This window comes from Bufo bufo, chromosome 5, assembly GCF_905171765.1.
Source record: "Bufo bufo chromosome 5, aBufBuf1.1, whole genome shotgun sequence".
In the NCBI taxonomy this organism is placed as follows: Eukaryota; Metazoa; Chordata; class Amphibia; order Anura; family Bufonidae; genus Bufo; species Bufo bufo.
In genome coordinates this window covers 364263342-364283960 of record NC_053393.1, presented here as the reverse complement: position 1 = coordinate 364283960, position 20619 = coordinate 364263342, and the positions used below count along the sequence as shown (strand labels likewise).

Sequence of the window (20619 nt, the reverse complement as noted above, 5' to 3'; positions counted from 1 at the left end):
GGTCATATGACCCCCCCCGGCGTTGTGACAGGATGCCGCAGCGCCGCAATCTCATTGTAAACTCATGACGTACCGGTACGTCATGGGTCCTTAAAGACTCGGGAAACATGCCGTACCGGTACGTAATGCGTCCCTAAGGGGTTAAACAAGTCCTGCCTATCACCAAAAACAAGGGTAAAATTTCTGGCAGTTCTTTTAGACTCCACAAAACAAACTTACTTCCTTCCAGAAGGAAGGATAGGAAATATACAAAAAACTGTCAAAGTTTTTAAAAAAGGAGGTTTTATTCCATCAGGGAGACAATGAGTCTCTTAGGGCAGATGACAGCCTGTATTGTTGCAGTTCCATGGTATCAGGCCCACTACAGAACCCTCCAGGCTTGGCTTTTGAAGAAGTGGGACAAGCACCAGTCATCACTAGACCAAAGGATTCGGATCCCAGGACACGTAAAAAGCTCCACACTCTGGTGGTTGGATTAAAAAAATCTAAGGAAGGGCGTAAAATGGCAGAAAACACCAGCAATAATTATCCACACCGATGCAAGCGGCACGGGATGAGGAGCAATGGTCAACACAAACCTCTATCAGGGAATCTGGTCTATGGAGATAGCAAAGCGATCCTCGAACTATCGGGAACTCAGAGCAGTATGGGAGACCTTGAAGGCAGCCTCAACAGAAATAGTAAACAACCACATAAAGATCTTCTCAGACAACGTGACAACAGTATCCTACCTAAAACATTAGGGGGATACAAGATCAGTAAGACTACAAAATCTATCCACAAAAATATTCTCCTGGGCAGAGGGAAAAGTAAAATCTGTCTCTGCCATTCACCTAAAAGGAGAACAGAACTTAATAGCAGATTTTCTGAGCAGGACCACCATAGATCAGGGAGAATGCTCCTTAAAGGGGTATTCCCACTTCATTAAATAGGCTTTTCCTAAATGATTGCCCCCCATTGAACATTTTTTATTATATATGTTATTAAAAAAAACGTAACATTCGTCCAAAAACAGGTTCTATTTGAACCCTTTGTTTATTCAGGTCTCCCATGGATAAGGCCTCATTTAGCTGGCCGCATCCATGTGCCGCGCCTGCGCACAGCGGTCTAAGGCAGGCATGCTCAACCTGCGGACCTCCAGCTGTTGCAAAACTACAACTCCCAGCATGCCCAAACCGCCTACAGCTATCAGCCTACAGCAGGGCATTGTGGGAGTTGTAGTTTTACAACAGCTGGAGGGCCGCAGGTTGAGCATGCCTGGTCTAAGGTATTATCCGGCCGGCCTCTCAAGTAATATGTGAACGCGCACGTCCGCGCATGCGCAGTATATCCAGCGCGTCGGAGATAGATCTGCGCATGCGCGGGCCTCCGAACAGTTCGGGCGAGTCAGCGGAGTGAGCGGACGGACGTCGGAGGAACGGGATACTGTAAGTATAATATCTACTGGCCCACTAATCCACCAACGATTATTGAATATTCGGCAATAAAGGGGGTTCATAGTGAATTCAATGGGGGCATTTTTATGTACACTGGGGGCAAGTATATTATATGTATGGACACTGGGGGCAACTATATTATATGTATGGACACTGGGGGCAACTATATTATGTGTATGGACACTGGGGGCAACTATATTATATGTATGGACACTGGGGGCAACTATATTATATGTATGGACACTGGGGGCAACTATATTATATGTATGGACACTTGGGGCAACTATATTATATGTATGGACAATGGGGGCAACTATATAAAATGCATGCACACTGGGGGCAACTATATGAATTTTATGGACACTGGGGGCAACTGCATGCATTTTATGGAAACTGGGGGCAACTGTATGCATTATATGTACACTGGGGGAAACTGCATGCATTTTGTGGAAACTGGGGGCAACTGTATGCATTTTATGTACACTGGGGGCAACTGTATGCATTTTATGTACACTGGGGGCAACTGCATGCATTTTATGGAAACTGGGGGCAACTGCATGCATTTTATGGACAACTGGGGGCAACTATATGAATTTTATGGACACTGGGGGCAACTATATAAAATGGATGGACACTGGGGGCAACTATATGAATTTTATGGAAACTGGGGGCAAGTTTATGAATTGTATGGAAAACCATAAAATGTAGCGAAGCTAATCGTGTTGCAAGCATCCACACGGATAGCAGGGGAGTGGATTACCAAGGTATGACAGAAAAGTGGAAATCTAGATGACATGGGTGCGGAAAACCATAAAATGTAGCAGAGCTAATCGTGTTGCAAGCATCCACAGGGATAACAGGGGAGTGGATTACCAAGGTATTACAGAAAAGTGGAAATCTAGATGACATGGGTGCGGAAAACCATAAAATGTAGCAGAGCTAATCGTGTTGCAAGCATCCACAGGGATAGCAGGGGAGTGGATTACCAAGGTATGACAGAAAAGTGGAAATCTAGATGACATGGGTGCGGAAAACTATAAAATGTAGCAGTGCTAATTATGTTGCAAGCATCCACAGAGATAGCAGGGGAGTGGATTAACAAGGTATTACAGAAAAGTGGAAATCTAGATGACATGGGTGCGGAAAAACATAAAATGTAGCAGAGCTAATCGTGTTGCAAGCATCCACAGGGATAGCAGGGGAGTGGATTACCAAGGTATGACAGAGAAAAGTGGAAATCTAGATGACATGGGGGGAGGGGAATACACTGATATATAGAAAAGTTGGATATGAATGTTATTACTCAATTTAGTACAGCTATAATCGTAAGAATACAGCATCTGTGCTGTTCAGTGGTTGTTTTAGGGGAGTAAAAAAACAAAAATCATATTTATACAAGGTGTCATGCATTTGTGCTGTAGTAAATTACAGTTTTTGATGCACAGATATAGTGTTGAATATATTTGGAAAGTTTTATGTGTGGATAGTGTAGTGTCCCACTAGGTAGGCGTGGGCACTACACAAGGGTCAATTGGGACAGAAATATTATTTTTAACTATGCATTTAATGTATTTTTCTATGTGTTTTTACATGCAATGTTTCCCCTGTGTTAATGCTTAGCAGGCCTAGTTGGGTGTAATTAGACATCCTAGATACTAGAGGGAGATAGGGAGCCCCTAGTATAAATGTCCAGGCCCAGACAGGGAGGAGTTAGTTCATAGTCAGGAGTCTGTGGAGACAGAAGTGAGAAGGCACCAGCCAGAGATATCCTGAGGGCCTCCTCCTGACATGCAGCTTGATAGCCCTGGCTGCTAGCTACGTCCAGAAGGCTAGGGAAGAACTCTAGCCTGCCTGTAGATCAAGTGAGCCTCAGTTAGCTCAGTGGAGATACCCCAGTAGTAGGAATGTACCTCCTGGGAGAAACCTGCAGCTTCCCTACCAAGTAAGGACAACACAGCAAGGTCAGATAAGTAACCTGATGGGCAGAGGTACTATAAAGTAAAGAGCAAGCGCCAATACTGGAGGAAGGATTTATATACCAAGGATTAAAGCCAGCAATTAGGCATCCGGGCCTTGGGATCCAGCCAGCTAGAATAGCTGAAGGGGATAGAGCAGCACTGTACTGCAAAGCATTAACTGTTTACCCTCCAAGTATCTTGCATGATTAATACCTGCCACTATTGAAAGTCAACCTGCTTGTGGAGTATTGTTCAAGGGACTGCATTACTATTTACTGTAACTACGTGTACAAAGTTGGACTGTTTTTCCACCAAGTAAAGCAACGTTTAGTTCACCAACCGTGTACTCATTTACTACTCCTACAAATCGGTGTGCCACCGTCACAGGCACTGGCGTCACGAACCTTAAAGGGACCTTACCTAAGGCACTCAAAACACCTACAACACCCAGGGCACCTCACATACCATCAGGCCTGGTCCCTATCTACAGAGTGTGCCCCAGAGGAATTAGTGTCGGCCTCTCATTCACTGCCGCATGCCTGCCCAGGGTTCTCCTCAGAAAAGTGAGTAACCCTCGATTGCCCATACCGTGACCTCACTGTCGCTATACCCTGCAGGTCTGGCGTGCTGCAATAGTATTCAGGACATCAAAATGCAACTCTCTAAGATCATTTAGCATTGCTTGCTGAGTGATAGCAATCCACACCCGGAGAGATAAGCTTCACAGACACTGCCGGGAGCCAGTGAGCCTGATGAGTCATAGTCTTCACATGAACTAGCACGCAGGAATCAGCTCTCAGTGTGATGTCATAAAGAGGCGTGGCCGGCCTTCACTCTAGCTGCCTAAGCCCGCCCAGCCTTATCTGCAGAAAAGCAGGAAGTTACCAGCAGAGTGACTGCAGGTGAGGCTGATTTAGCAAAGTGGGAAAACCCCTTTAAACAGCGAGATATTCAACCTGTTGGTAGAAAAGTGGGGTCTCCCATCGATAGACCTATTTGCATCCAAACTAAACACAAAAGTCCCATTATTTTGCTCCCTGAACCCAAGGGACAATCCTTGGGCAATAGATGCGTTTTCCCAAAACTGGAATTGGAACCTCACTTATGCCTTTCCCCCATTCCAGCTAATACCCCGGGTTCTACAGAAAGCCATGCAAGAGTCGGCAAAACTAATCTTAATAACCCCATTCTGGCCCAAGAGAAGTTGGTTCCCCATACTAATGAAACTATCTCCACAGGAACCTTTAACTCTTCCACTCAGGAAGGATACCTTGGTCCAGGGCCCGATTTCACTTCCACATCCGGAACTCTTCAAACTAACAGCATGGATCCTGAATCCGACATCCTAAGGGTCTATTCACACGTCTGTTGTTTCTTTCCTGATCTGTTCCGTTTTTTGCGGAACAGATCTGGACCAGTTCTGTACCCATTCATTTTCAATGGGTCCTGAAAAAAAATCAGACATTGAGCTGTCCGATTTTTTTTCAGGACCCATTGAAAATGAATGGGTACAGAACTGGTCCAGATCTGTTCCGCAAAAAACGGAACAGATCAGGAAAGAAACAACGGACGTGTGAATGGACTATTAGACGCAAAGGCCTTCTGAGAAGGTAATATCTACTCTCAAGGCAAGTAGAAAAAAAGTTACCGGTGCCATTTACCTCAAAATATGGAAAAAATTCTGTATCTGGAGTGGAGAGGACACACCTAACCACTCAGAGCCCAATATTCAGAAGATCCTAGACTTTCTTCAAAAGGGTCTAGAACTGGGCCTCAGACCATCTACCCTGAAGGTTTAGATTTCAGCCCTAAATGCCTTTGACATTGAACTGGCCAGTCATAGATGGATCAGGAGATTTTATTAAATCTGCATCTAGACGAAGACCTTCAATTAGACCCTGGATGCCTTCCTGGGACTTAAATACGGTTCTTAAAGGACTGACAGGGGCTCCATTTAAACCTTTAGAAGACATCTTTTTAAAGAACCTTTCACAGAAAGCAGCTTTCCTGATAGCCATATCATCAGCTAAGAGGTTAAGCGATATCCAGGCCCTTTCAATTCGTGAACCATACCTCACTATACAAGAAGACAGGATAACCCTCAAATTAGATCCAGGGTTTTTACCCAAGGTAGTAACCGATTTCCATAGAAACCAAGAAATAATATTATCTTCCTTCTGCATAAACCCCAAAAATCCTGGGGAGAAGCAATTCCACTGCCTGGATGTCAGAAGAACGGTCCTCAAATACCTGGAAAACACCAAGGATTTACGCCAAGTGGATCATTTATCCAATTCCAGGGAAAAAAATAAGGGCAAAGCAGTATCAAAGGCAACCATTGCTAGAATGATCAGACTGACGATTTCCGATTGTTACAATATTCAGGGTATTAGTTGCCCCATAGGAGTTAAAGCCCATTCTACCAGGGCAATTTCTTCATCATATGCAGAAAGAGCAGGGGCTTCTTTGGAAAAAATATGCAGAGCAGCCACATGGTCTAGTATGAATACTTTTGTAAGACACTACACTGCGTGCAGAATTATTAGGCAAATGAGTATTTTGACCACATCATCCTCTTTATGCATGTTGTCTTACTCCAAGCTGTATAGGCTCGAAAGCCTACTACCAATTAAGCATATTAGGTGATGTGCATTTCTGTAATGAGAAGGGGTGTGGTCTAATGACATCAACACCCTATATTAGGTGTGCATAATTATTAGGCAACTTCCTTTCCTTTGGCAAAATGGGTCAAAAGAAGGACTTGACAGGCTCAGAAAAGTCAAAAATAGTGAGATATCTTGCAGAGGGATGCAGCACTCTTAAAATTGCAAAGCTTCTGAAGCGTGATCATCGAACAATCAAGCGTTTCATTCAAAATAGTCAACAGGGTCGCAAGAAGCGTGTGGAAAAACCAAGGCGCAAAATAACTGCCCATGAACTGAGAAAAGTCAAGCGTGCAGCTGCCAAGATGCCACTTGCCACCAGTTTGGCCATATTTCAGAGCTGCAACATCACTGGAGTGCCCAAAAGCACAAGGTGTGCAATACTCAGAGACATGGCCAAGGTAAGAAAGGCTGAAAGACGACCACCACTGAACAAGACACACAAGCTGAAACGTCAAGACTGGGCCAAGAAATATCTCAAGACTGATTTTTCTAAGGTTTTATGGACTGATGAAATGAGAGTGAGTCTTGATGGGCCAGATGGATGGGCCCGTGGCTGGATTGGTAAAGGGCAGAGAGCTCCAGTCCGACTCAGACGCCAGCAAGGTGGAGGTGGAGTACTGGTTTGGGCTGGTATCATCAAAGATGAGCTTGTGGGGCCTTTTCGGGTTGAGGATGGAGTCAAGCTCAACTCCCAGTCCTACTGCCAGTTTCTGGAAGACACCTTCTTCAAGCAGTGGTACAGGAAGAAGTCTGCATCCTTCAAGAAAAACATGATTTTCATGCAGGACAATGCTCCATCACACGCGTCCAAGTACTCCACAGCGTGGCTGGCAAGAAAGGGTATAAAAGAAGAAAATCTAATGACATGGCCTCCTTGTTCACCTGATCTGAACCCCATTGAGAACCTGTGGTCCATCATCAAATGTGAGATTTACAAGGAGGGAAAACAGTACACCTCTCTGAACAGTGTCTGGGAGGCTGTGGTTGCTGCTGCACGCAATGTTGATGGTGAACAGATCAAAACACTGACAGAATCCATGGATGGCAGGCTTTTGAGTGTCCTTGCAAAGAAAGGTGGCTATATTGGTCACTGATTTGTTTTTGTTTTGTTTTTGAATGTCAGAAATGTATATTTGTGAATGTTGAGATGTTATATTAGTTTCACTGGTAAAATAAATAATTGAAATGGGTATATATTTGTTTTTTGTTAAGTTGCCTAATAATTATGCACAGTAATAGTCACCTGCACACACAGATATCCCCCTAAAATAGCTAAAACTAAAAACAAACTAAAAACTACTTCCAAAAATATTCAGCTTTGATATTAATGAGTTTTTTGGGTTCATTGAGAACATGGTTGTTGTTCAATAATAAAATTAATCCTCAAAAATACAACTTGCCTAATAATTCTGCACTCCCTGTATAGATTGGACTTATCCAGATCCTCAGATCTTTCGGGAGGAAAGTTTTACAAGCCATAGCCCCCCCCCCCTTAATGTTTGTAATCTGGTAGGTCTCTCATGTGTGCCGTCATGGTGGTGAAATGGAAAACCGGAATTAGACTTACCGGTAATTCAGTTTCCATGAATCCACCATGACAGCACAATATCCCACCAAAAAGAAAAAAAATATATAGAAAAATATATCGGTATGAGCATATACAAAAAAATAAAATAAATGCATGTTACACTTACAGTGGGTCGGAGCACTGTAATCTGGAACTCACTGGTGTATGGTGGTGGGAGGGGTCAATTTAACCTTTCTCTGTTCCTGCCCCTACAGAGGTCAGGGGTCAATCTCTCATGTGTGCCGTCATGGTGGATTCGTGGAAACTGAATTACCGGTAAGTCTAATTCCGTTTTTTTTATACTGTTCGTACTGATACTAATAAACGCAATTTTTTATATATACCTGTGTCGTGCCAGTTGGTGAGTGCCTGACTAATACTATTTTAACCCTATTTGTGCTCCTCTTTCCGATGGTCAGGAACCTGCACTTGACACGTTTCGCTCTGTCCCATTTCGTCCACACAGGATGTGCCCTCAGAGCTCATGCAAATGAACACATTTTTTGTATGCATCCGATCTGCATTTTTTGCAGGTCAGATGCAGACCCATTCACTTAATTGGAGCCACAAAAGATGCAGACAGCACACAGTGTGCTATCCACATCCATATCTCCATTCCATGCCTTCTCCAGCAGCTGAAAGGCGCAGGTCCCATATGTCAGATCCCCACCGATCAGATACTGATGCCCTAGGGGGGACCATGAGTTTGCCGACTTCATGCATCTTTGCTGGTACTGCAGATATGTTCAGGTATTTTGGCAATGTATATATGGAATTGTTAAAAGTAGGATTGGGGTACAGCTGCCTTTTAATGCTCAAGTGGCCATGTTAGGGAATATTGTGAAAGATCAGGGTTCAGCTGATAAGTTTAAACTCATTTCCACGATGTTTATGTTGGCCAGAGTGATTATAGCACGTGGGTGGATGGCAAGAGCTCCCCCTGACATTAATAACTGGGTCAATCTGGTTAATAAAGTGAAGGCCTATGAAAAGATTAGATATACCTCTCAAAATAAGTCTGAAGAATGGTCCAAAATATGGTCTTTATGGTAGATTGTATGGTTGAAGTGTGTGTTGTGTATGTGTGTGTGTATGTATGTGTGTGTATATATATATATATATATATATATATATATATATACACTGCTCAAAAAAAATAAAGGGAACACTTAAACGACACAATGTAACTCCAAGTCAATCACACTTCTGTGAAATCAAACTGTCCACTTAGGAAGCAACACTGAGTGACAATCAATTTCACATGCTGTTGTGCAAATGGGATAGACAACAGGTGGAAATTATAGGCAATTAGCAAGACACCCCCAATAAAGGAGTGGTTCTGCAGGTGGTGACCACAGACCACTTCTCAGTTCCTATGCTTCCTGGCTGATGTTTTGGTCACTTTTGAATGCTGGCGGTGCTTTCACTCTAGTGGTAGCATGAGACGGAGTCTACAACCCACACAAGTGGCTCAGGTAGTGCAGGATGGCACATCAATGCGAGCTGTGGCAAGAAGGTTTGCTGTGTCTGTCAGCGTAGTGTCCAGAGCATGGAGGCGCTACCAGGAGACAGGCCAGTACATCAGGAGACGTGGAGGAGGCCGTAGGAGGGCAACAACCCAGCAGCAGGACCGCTACCTCCGCCTTTGTGCAAGGAGGAACAGGAGGAGCACTGCCAGAGCCCTGCAAAATGACCTCCAGCAGGCCACAAATGTGCATGTGTCTGCTCAAACAGTCAGAAACAGACTCCATGAGGGTGATATGAGGGCCCGACGTCCACAGGTGGGGGTTGTGCTTACAGCCCAACACCGTGCAGGACGTTTGGCATTTGCCAGAGAACACCAAGATTGGCAAATTCGCCACTGGCGCCCTGTGCTCTTCACAGATGAAAGCAGGTTCACACTGAGCACATGTGACAGAGTCTGGAGACGCTGTGGAGAACGTTCTGCTGCCTGCAACATCCTCCAGCATGACCGGTTTGGCATTGGGTCAGTAATGGTGTGGGGTAGCATTTCTTTGGAGGGCTGCACAGCCCTCCATGTGCTCGCCAGAGGTAGCCTGACTGCCATTAGGTACCGAGATGAGATCCTCAGACCCCTTGTGAGACCATATGCTGGTGCGGTTGGCCCTGGGTTCCTCCTAATGCAAGACAATGCTAGACCTTATGTGGCTGGAGTGTGTCAGCAGTTCCTGCAAGACGAAGGCATTGATGCTATGGACTGGCCCGTCCGTTCCCTAGACCTGAATCCAATTGAGCACATCTGGGACATCATGTCTCGCTCTATCCACCAACGTCACGTGGCACCACAGACTGTCCAGGAGTTGGCAGATGCTTTAATCCAAGTCTGGGAGGAGATCCCTCAGGAGACCGTCCGCCACCTCATCGGGAGCATGCACAGGCGTTGTAGGGAGGTCATACAGGCACGTGGAGGCCACACACACTACTGAGCCTCATTTTGACTTGTTTTAAGGACATTACATCAAAGTTGGATCAGCCTGTAGTGTTTTTTTCCACTTTAATTTTGAGTGTGACTCCAAATCCAGACCTCCATGGGTTAAAAAATTTGATTTCCATTTTTTTATTTTTGTGTGATTTTGTTGTCAGCACATTCAACTATGTAAAGAACAAAGTATTTCAGAAGAATATTTAATTAATTCAGATCTAGGATGTGTTATTTTTGTGTTCCCTTTATTTTTTGGAGCAGTGTGTGTGTGTGTGTGTGTATATATATATATATATATATATATATATATATATATATATATAATTATAATTTTATTTATTTTTTCTACCTCACTCCACCAGTGGGATCATGGGGTTATGTTTATGAGTTGGTTTCTATCTGGCAGGGGGTTTAATTGAGTAACCACATGTATAATATATGTGATATAACTCCACTGTTTTAATAAGAAAGAAAGAAAAAACTAAAATCTGCACCCCATGTCAGTTTCTGCTGCAGATTTTTTCTGCCATGTGTGACTGAGAATTGCTGAAAGCTCATTCACTTTGCTGGTACTACACAATGCTGCAGATTCGCTGCACAGAAATCCATGACAGCAACTCCTCAGCTAATCAGTGACCTGTGAACCCAGCCTAAATGTTCCTCATTTTAACTTGAGAAAAAAGTTTTGCATGAACCCCTTCAGGGTCCTGACACACATAGATTTTGTCTGGCCCTTTTTTATATTTTTTTTTACTACCATTAGGGGCTGTTCACACGGCGAATTTTCCCCCGAGGATTTTGGCATGGACACTGTGCTGAAATTCAAGCAGTGTAAGCGTGCAGCTCACGGCCCGGTGGTTTAAAAGTGAGACCACACCAAAATGGGACATGTCCCTTTTCAGTGCAGTATGCAGACAGCCACCTCTTGAAGCTGCATCCATTCAGTGGAGTTAAGCCATTTGAAGTGAACAGCCGTGGTTTCTGCTGCAGCATACATGGCAGATTTTGACAGCATCCAAATTCGGCGTGTTAATGGGCGCTAAAAACTCCAGATAAAGAACATGCTTATTTATTTAATTTAATTAATTTTGTCTGCCTTTGTTTCTTTGCCCTTTTTTTGTGGCTTATTGGGCATATATTTTTGCAAGCTATGTTTTTCTCAGCATCATTATCTTTATAGAGAAAGTGCAGAAAAGCATCAGCAAGAACCTGTGTGGGAAAAAACCGACCGCACATCCAAGCCCTTTCCACCACCTGCCGCCTCCAACTCCCTCATCCGATCTTTCTGCCAAAATGCTTGTACATACCCTCATCATCTCCCGCCTAGACTACTGCAACATCCTCCTCTGTGGCCTTCCATCTACCACTCTCGGACCCCTCCAACCTATCCTCAACTCTGTTCCCCGACTAATCCACCTCTCACCGTGTTTCTCCTCTGCCAATCCCTTCACTGGCTCCCCATTGCCCAGCGAATTCAGTTCAAAATACAAAAATACATACAAGGTTGTCCACAACCTGTCCTCTCCCTACATGTCTGAGCTACTTTCCCGATACATCCCCACACGCAATCTCCAATCCTCACAAGACCTCCTTCTCTCCTCTCCTCTTATCACCTCTTCCCACAATCGCCTCCAAGATTTCTCCCGTGCATCCCCCACACTCTGGAAGCCACTACCCCAACATATCAGACTCTCACCTATAGTGGAAACCTTCAAAAGAAACCTGAAAACCCACCTCTTCAGACAAGCCTACAACCAGTTACCCTGCTGCCTCTATACCGCCATGACCAACTTCACACTCACCTACTGTGTCCTTCTCCCATACCATGTAGATTGTAAGCCCTCACGGGCAGGGCCCTCTCTCCTTCTGTACCAGTTTGTAACTTGTCTTGTTTATGCCTAGTGCAATTGTCTGTATTATGTATGTGCACCCCTTGTCATATGTACAGCGCTATGGAATGAATGGCGCTTTAATAATAAATAATAATAATAAACATAGGGCACAGAGCATGTGGCACTATAGACAGAGGGCACAGAGCATGTGGCACTATAGATAATGTACAGAGCATATGGAAATATAAACAGGGCACAATGCATGTGGCACTATATACAGAGGGCATGTGGCACTGTGTACAGAGCATGTGGCACTATATACAGAGAGTACAGAGCATGTGGCACTATATACAGAGGCCACAGAGCATATGGCATATAAACAGTGCACAGTGTTGCACTATAAACATTGGGCACAAGGCATGTGGCACTATATACAGAGGGCACAGAGCATGTGGCACTATATACAGAGGGCACAGAGCATGTGGCACTATAAACAAAGGGCACAGAGACATGGCACTATATAGAGAGGGCACAGAGCATGTGGCACTATAAACAGAGGGCACAGAGCATATGACACTATAAGCAGAGTGTGTGGCTCTATAAACAAACGGCACAGGGCATAAGACACTATAAACAGAGGGCACAGAGCATGTGGCACTATATTTCACACAAAAAAAAGAGAGAGGAAGCAGATCTCTTGGAACTGGAAGGAGTACCTGTTCCTCTGGTTGCTACAGGGGCTTTGAATGTAGTAAATATTTCTGGGGTTGAATTATCCAATGATTGCATATCACTACTGTCTAAGGACCCTTTCACACGAGCGAGTTTTCCGCGCGGGTGCAATGCGTGACATGAACGCATAGCACCCGCAGTGAATCCTGACCCATTCATTTCAATGGGTCTGTGTACATGAGCGTTGTTTTTCACGCATCAGTTCTGCGTGTGAAAATCGCAGCATGTTCTATATTCAGCGTTTTTCACGCAGCCCTGGCCCCATAGAAGTGAATAGGGCTGCGTGAAAAATGCATTGCATCCGCAAGCAAGTGCGGGTGCGATGCGTTTTTCACTGATGGTTGCTAAGAGTTTTTTATCACGCTTGTGAAAAACGCATCAAAACGCAGTGCACCAGCGCTGAAAAAAACTGAACAACTGAACGCAATCGCAGACAAAACGGACTGAACTTGCTTGCTAAATAGTGCGAGTTTCACTGAACGCACCCTGAACGCATCCGGACCTAATCCGTCACGCTCGTGTGAAAGAGGCCTAAAGGTTTAAATTACTGCATTCCTGAGAAATTTGATGAGACTGATTTCCTTATTGATTTGAGTAAATCGATTCGTAAAATGAATCTGTATAAGGAAATGAAGGGTAAACAACAACAACAACAAAAAATGTGGTTGTTTAGATAGGGGAAGATCAGATTCAGGCTGATATTGGACCCCTAGGATTTACCCAGGGATCCAATTTCAACCAGGAAGACGGTCAAGGTCTTAATGACCTGTATGATTTGCTTAGTGAGGGTAATGAGGAGGGCCCCACTGAAACGTTGGAACCATTTAAAGGGATTATCCCATGAGTAATGTAAATATTGAAAATCAGACATATAGTACATGACAGATTCTTTCTAACACAGCTAGAACCAGCCCTGTACTTCACATAGATCCAGAGATTTCTCCATTTATTGCTCTGCTAGATTTATATCCAGCTGACAACTCAAGGGAAGTGTATTATCTGCTTTAGCTCAGGCAGAGTTGAGACACACCCCCTATCACAGCTCAGAAGGCAGTTGAAACAGAGCATGTGCGGCCTTCTCAGTGAGCAGGGCAAAGAAATAAGAAAAAAACTAACAACAGGTGGCGCTATACAGATGCATTTTCTTGAATAACTCAGTGGCTATAAAACATTTTTAATTACATGCAATTACAAAAATATCCAGATCCAGGTGCTGGTTTAAAAAAACAGAATATTTTTCATGGGACATCCCCTTTAAGGGAGGTGTTCGTTCAACCTACTTCCCGCCCTTGTCCCCCAGCTGTGCCATGTACAATTTTTCTTGTGCAATGGAGAGAGATATCCAGGCTTTGATTTATCCCTCTAATTAGTGTAGTTTGACCCCGGGAGAATATAGGGCATTGAAATGGTTAAAGAGTCAAGATCAAGTGGTAGTTAAACTGGCGGACAAGGGTGGGAATGCAGTGGCATCGAACTTATTATGAGAAGGAGGCTATGCAGCAACTATCAGGTCACTTATGAGAAGTTAGATGGAGATCCCACAGTAGCTATACAAACAAAATTACGTTCCTTTTTTAAGACAGGACTTTGAATCCAATGTGATTTCACAGAAGTTAGCAGAGAAATTGTTCCCGTTACATCCATCTAAGCTGTTCTCGAGCCTCTGTCAAGCTATCTTGTTTTTTATGCCCTCTCTTGAAAAGTATTTCTTCATACTTAAAAGATTCTAAAGCACTCTTGCAGAATCTCATGGTTTAGAATGGGATGATGACTGCAGGCTGGCCACTATTGATGTGATCAGCCTGTGCACACTTATCCGACATCGGGATGCCATATATGCAGTTGAGGCATTTATGGAGAGAGCAGGAAAAAGTGCCATATGTTCTAAGTTTATCTGCGAGGCGTTGGCTTTGGTATTGACACACAATGTATTTAGATTTAGTGGCCACTGGTATGCCCAGTGCACTGGTACTGCAATAGGCACGCCGGTGGCACCAACTTTTGAAAACATGTTTTAACTCTGTGGGAAGAAAAATACATTTACAATGTGGTTAATCCATAGACTGCGTGATAGGGGATATAGTGAAGAGGTCATCTCTCAGGCCTTCTCTAGAGCCATGAACCAGGATCATAGACAGTTATTAACCAAGAGAGCCGACAGAAAGAAACAGGATAGGTTTATTTTCTCATTTAAATATAGCCCTATGTCAGAGTATATTAAGCGTGCCATTAGAACTGGCATATGATTGAGGGTGAACGTGACCTGGTAGAATGTGCAAAGAAACCTTCAATTATAGCATTTTGCAAAAGAGCCGTAGAGATATACTGGTGCAAGGATAGTTTGAAGGACGCAAATATGACAACTGGTTACGTAAATTTATCCCATGTGGCAATCATAGATGCGGTTCATATAATTACTGCTGTTATATGCGAGTGGGGAAGAGTATTCCGGTTGGCTCGATAACACACAAAGTGAATGACTATAATTCCTGTCGAATTGATTTTGTTGTTTATGTGTCATGTTCTAGCGAGGAACCACCCGACTGCTAGAACTTCTCAAACACATCAAAGCAAGAAGAGACAAAGACATGACAGTTAACACAACTGAATACTTTAATACAGAGATCAAGACAAAGCCGGAAACTGGATAAGCAGGTAAGGGACCAGTGCCAGGAAATACCACTGGACCAAGTGCACCAGTTTACTTGGGGCCAAACCTAGAGGGCAGCCTCAGTGAGCCCCATTCTTCACAGAGCCCCAGATGGTGGGGTGAACTTAGCCGAGGCTCACTGGCTTCACCTTCATGATGGTCCCGGTGTACTTGGCCACTTACCTGCAGAGACTGCTGGTGCAAGCACCAGCAGTCCACACAAACGAGGACTGGAAACCCAGCACACAAACTGGAACAGGAACAAACTGCACAGTACAGACAGGACAAATGTGAATCGGCACACAAGCAGCTGCCTGGACCCCATGCAGAACGACATATGGAAGTCTCAGGTAGAGCTGCCCAAACAGGCCGACAAGCAGATACCTGGACCCCATGTGGAAAGACACTTCACAACGGACTTCAAACAACTTGGATTGTGTGCTTCTCCACTCTTCCTCCAGTCTATGGGACCTTGATTTCCAATGAATGAATGAAAACAGAGGACTTTGGACCACTGAGCAACAGTTCTTTTTCTACTTAGCCCAGGTAAGACGCTTCTGAATTTGTCTCTCAGTGGCTTGACACAAGGAATGCGACAGTTGTAACCATGTCCTGGATACGTCTGTGTGTGGTGGCTTTTGAAGCACCAACTCCAGCCACAGTCCATTACTTGTGAATCTCTCCCAAATTCTTGAATGACAATCCTTTCAAGGCTACAGTTATCACTGTTGCTTGTGCACCTTTTTCTACCACACTTTTTCCATCCACTCAGCTTTCCATTAATATGCTTGGATACAGCACACTGTGAACAGCTTCTTTAGCAATGACCTTTTGTGGCTTACCGTACTTGTGGAGGGTGTCAATGACTGTCATCTGGACAACTGTCAAGTCTGCAGTCTTCCCCATGAATGTGTAGTCTACTGAATCAGACTGAGGGTCAATTTAAAGGCTTAGGAAACTTTTTTAGGTGTTTTGTGTTGACTACCTGATTAGAGCGTTGCACCATGAGTCTACAATATTGAACTTTTTCACAGTATTCTAATTTTCTGAGATACAGAATTTAGGGTTTCCATTAGCTATAAGCCTTAATTATCAGCATTAAAAGAAATAAAAGCTTGGAATAGATCACTCTCTGTGTGTAACGAATCTATATAATATGAGTTTAACCTTTTTAATTGAATTACTGAAACGGAGAGGGTGAAATCTGCTGGATTTTCCATGGCAAACAACTGCATGTAATAAATGTGGTTTTGTTGTGCAGTGGATTTTTCAGCTGGATTTTCAGTCACTTGTGAACTCAGCCTTATAGAGCAGACCACATGATGTGACTAAGTACTGCCTCTATAACTTGAAATGTTGCGGCTTTGTGTTCAGCAATACATACTCCGCTATATACTATATAATATGTTTACATTAAATGGCTAGTAGTGTAAATGAATCACTACAGCCCCTATTATAGAATGCAACCCCATCAAATACTGTACCTCTATTTTGGATGCTACAAAAATAACCCTTCTGAGCAGAACAGGTATAAACATCTATATATATTTTACTGTAGTTAACATCTCTTTTGCATATAGATTGACCATTTACACTAATTGCACAAATAAACCAGCTAAATGCTATATCGGGATACAGAGAAAACAGACACTGTTATTCTTAAGTTTTATTGAAAAAACAATAGTATATAAAACATGGCAAGATCTATTTTTACGGCAGTTTTCCTAAAAAAAATAGATGGTAGAAGCTGCAAATCATAAAACAGAAGCCCAGCTTTCCAATACTTTGATAATACAGTACAATATGCATTTATGCTAATCTATAGAAGAAAGCCTTTGATTAAAATATAATGTTTCCTGTTCTGCAGGCTTATCAGTTACCGCACAGGAATACAGTAGACATTGCATTACTGACCTATTTACTATGCAGGTATAGATGTAATTGAACATAAGCAATAAAGACCAGATGGATTACTACAAGCACATTGCAAGGAGTTAGGTTTGTTATGAGCCTCAATAATGTTCTTAATTGTAATTACAAAAGTGATTATTTGTGCATAAACCTGAACAATGTGCTTTTGTCTGGAGTTACAGTATATTAACCTCATCTACAGATATCACAACCTTCATCCTGATTCTTAAAGGCTATGTACACCTTTGGGTGATTTTTTTATTTTTTTTTAACAATTGCATTTCACTCATTATTTGCTAAAATAGTTTTTTTTTCAATTGGTCTTTATTATAAATATTCAGCCGTTCTGTCACAAAGGGTTAACTGTTTGTTTAGCTGTGTGAATCCTACTTTCACTTTCTGCCGGTCATCTAATAACCCTTATGTCTAAATAACTAAAAGGTCATAAACACTGAGTTATAATGAGTGTTTAGGAGACCAGAGATAAGGAGCCGTCAACTGAGCTGCCTGACGGAACAGAGTGAAAACAGACAGCAGGCTACTAGACAGAGAAAAGGGCTCCAAATTTTTAATAAAGACCAATAAAAAAATGATTTTTAGCTCAAAATGAGTACAATGCAATAGTAATTAAAAAAATTGCGCCCAAAAGTGTACATAGCCTTTAATGATTTAAGTAAACACTAGCAATAAACTTTTGATTGACTTTTGATTGACATTTGTGATGTAATAATGCACCATGAGGTTTACAATTGCTCCTTCTGTATGTTGTTTCTGAGATAACCTGTTATCTTTTAAAAGGATTCTGCTAAAGCCTATTAGTTAACGAGCAGTAATTTCCATGGAGACACAGGGGCAGATTTACTGTTGAAAATGTGCCATTTCTTTTGGGCGCATTTTGCACAAAAAAAACTGGCGTACCTGCTTTGCTCCTATAGGCTCATTCCCTTATATTAAAACATCATTTTTCTCAGCGGTGCCAGCTCTGGAACCCACACCTATAATTTGTTCTGATCCAATGGATTATTAGTTGGTAAGTACCGGTAATCTTAATGTGGACTAATAAAGGTTATGTTTTTATAATTTGCTGGTCAGTGGTAGTCTTGCATGGCGAAGTACATACAATTAGCTTACAGTGATGTGTTCAGCCAGTAATACACTCGTATAGATCATACGAGTGTATTACTGTAGTGCAGCAGCGACATGAAGCGCACGGCGTCATAGCAACCAATGACGCCGTGCACTCCTGCTGTCAACAGGAATCCCGGCCGGGTTACTACGGACCGCTCTCGGCCGCGGAACACGGCCTTGTGCATTCGGCCAAATCATGTTAAGCTATGATACAGTCAGTATTAGTTAATATTTATATCCTTGTAATAAATGATACTGTTTTGAAAGCAGATTATGGTGCTATATTGAAATTGCAAGCTATATATTCTGTTTTTGTGATTTTTTCTTTCAGTACTCTACGGGAAAGAATATTTTCCCAAAAAAATTATGGCACCTGATTTGTTATCTCTTATAAAGAACACAAACGGGTGGTCAAATTGATATTTCTCTGCTACAGGGCGACTTCTGATCGTCACAACGGCAGCGGTAGCTGCAGTAGCCTCTGTTCCTTCTTCATTAATTTTAACAAATGCTTTGTGAACTATCTTTGAGATATATATGTTGCCTTTTTTTGATATCCCTGTGAGATCAGCTTTATCTGCATTGAAAAGGTCACCTAATCCCATCTCGGTGAGGTACGATTTCAGATCATAGTTCTCTTCAAGAAGAATGCGCGGAAGCTCAAGTTCCACTTCAGTTTTGTCCATCATGTCAGGGTTGGTCCAGGCTTTCAGCTTTTCATAATTCAACTCCTTTTCTAGCTAATTATGTATGAAAGAAATATTAGTAAATGAAAACCTCTATGTGAATTTATATCATTATATAGTGCCTTGATCCTTACAGAAGACATCAGTTATGACTAAAATGGACAGATATAAAATACCTTCTACATATAAAAATCTGTCCATTTCAGTCAGTTATACAGTTCAGCTCAATAAAATATATAATATTATTATATTGAGAAAAGTTAATACTTGTAAAGTTTACCAGGTGGATCATAATAACTAACTGCTGCACAAAATCTAAACACGGAACAGGTATAGATGTGCCTTTCCTTATCTTTACTTTTTGCTGGAGATATCTCAAGACGAGTAACCCTAAGTTACCAGCTTTGAAAAAAAAAAAAGTTTTGCATCGCTAACAACGTCCAATAGAGTAACGAAAAATGTTTTCTTTTTCAAATTGATAATCTTGTGCCACTCGTTTTGAAATATATCGAGCCAAGAGGAAAGTTTGAAGTAAAATACAGGGGCTAGGTGTCTCCACTCTAAGCAAAAACTTAATTTTTCATCTGGACAACCTTTATCCTTATGACATGGAAGGGCATATATACTTCATAAAGGGTATTCCATTGCTCAAGATCAGACTTTATCAGCCAGAGTGGAAAACTGTAGAGAGTGGTGCATCGTATAGTAGGGGTTTCAGCTGCTGGACCAGTGGTGACCAGTGGCTCATTCATTTGGAGAGGGGGTTGTCCAGATATGATAACCCCTATATATTTGTCAGCATGATCAACGCTATTAAACCAGGCATTCTGCCTGGTAGGGTTGATCATGCTTATTCATACCTCTACATTGCCCCGTCCTTGAGAAAAGCCAGTTTTTAGAACAAAATAATTTTTTTTATTAGAATTTTCAATAGTTGAGAAAAGTCCGTTTTTATTAATACACAAATCACCTTCTTGGAGCACCAAGGGACCGTCCACAGCCCTCAGATCCCTAGTTTGTCAACACCATGCAGTTAGTGCCACTCTTCCCTTCCCCTGGATTGACAGTGCCTGAAGAGAGCCCTCTTGCACCTGCACCATGGTTTTCTGGTGGCAGTCACTGGCTGCAATTGTGAACTGCTACAGCCAGTGATTGGCTGCAGTGGTGACATGCTCTTGTGCGCTAGAACCTCATCACTGGACCAGGAGGTTTTGGGAGACAAGCAAAGGTAGAGGAGCAGCATGGGGTTCATGAGATGAGTATTGATATTTTCTGATTAACCCCCATATTAATACCTTCCATAAAGTACAACTTGTCCCACAGAAATGGCCCTCATATGGCTATGTGAACCGAAATTGAAAAGTTATGGCTCTGGGAAGGCAGGGAGCAAAAAATGCAAACGCAAAAAACAGAAAATCGCTATGTCAGCAAAGGGTTAAAGGAGATGTCTGGTTCCAAAAATCATATTTATGCCCCCAGTACCTGTTTTTCATGTCTGTGCTTTCTTTCCACCTGTCTGGGAATCTTGGCAGGACTGTTTACATCCAGCACTTCCTTCTCATTCAAAGAGTTTTCTTTATTTTCATGACTATGAAAATTGTAGATTCACA

At 42.6% G+C, this 20619-nt stretch overlaps 1 protein-coding gene and 1 long non-coding RNA gene across 2 annotated transcripts in view; both read right to left on the bottom strand.

The window, feature by feature from the left end:
• Window positions 1–18072: 18072 nt before the first annotated feature.
• LOC121001018 lies at window positions 18073–18417 on the bottom strand. Its single transcript, XR_005778955.1, has 2 exons — window positions 18234–18417; window positions 18073–18202 (listed from the first exon to the last, which is right to left on the bottom strand). It is a non-coding gene; the product is annotated as an uncharacterized LOC121001018 (long non-coding RNA).
• An 88-nt stretch (window positions 18418–18505) lies between these two features.
• The window catches only part of LOC121001015 (leukocyte elastase inhibitor-like), a 139192-nt gene continuing 137078 nt past the window's right edge, over window positions 18506–20619 (bottom strand). Inside the window, exon 8 of the mRNA XM_040431873.1 lies at window positions 18506–19063. Within this exon, the coding sequence (XP_040287807.1) occupies window positions 18659–19063 (405 nt within the window). The 3' untranslated portion in view covers window positions 18506–18658. The remainder of the gene's footprint in view (window positions 19064–20619) is intronic.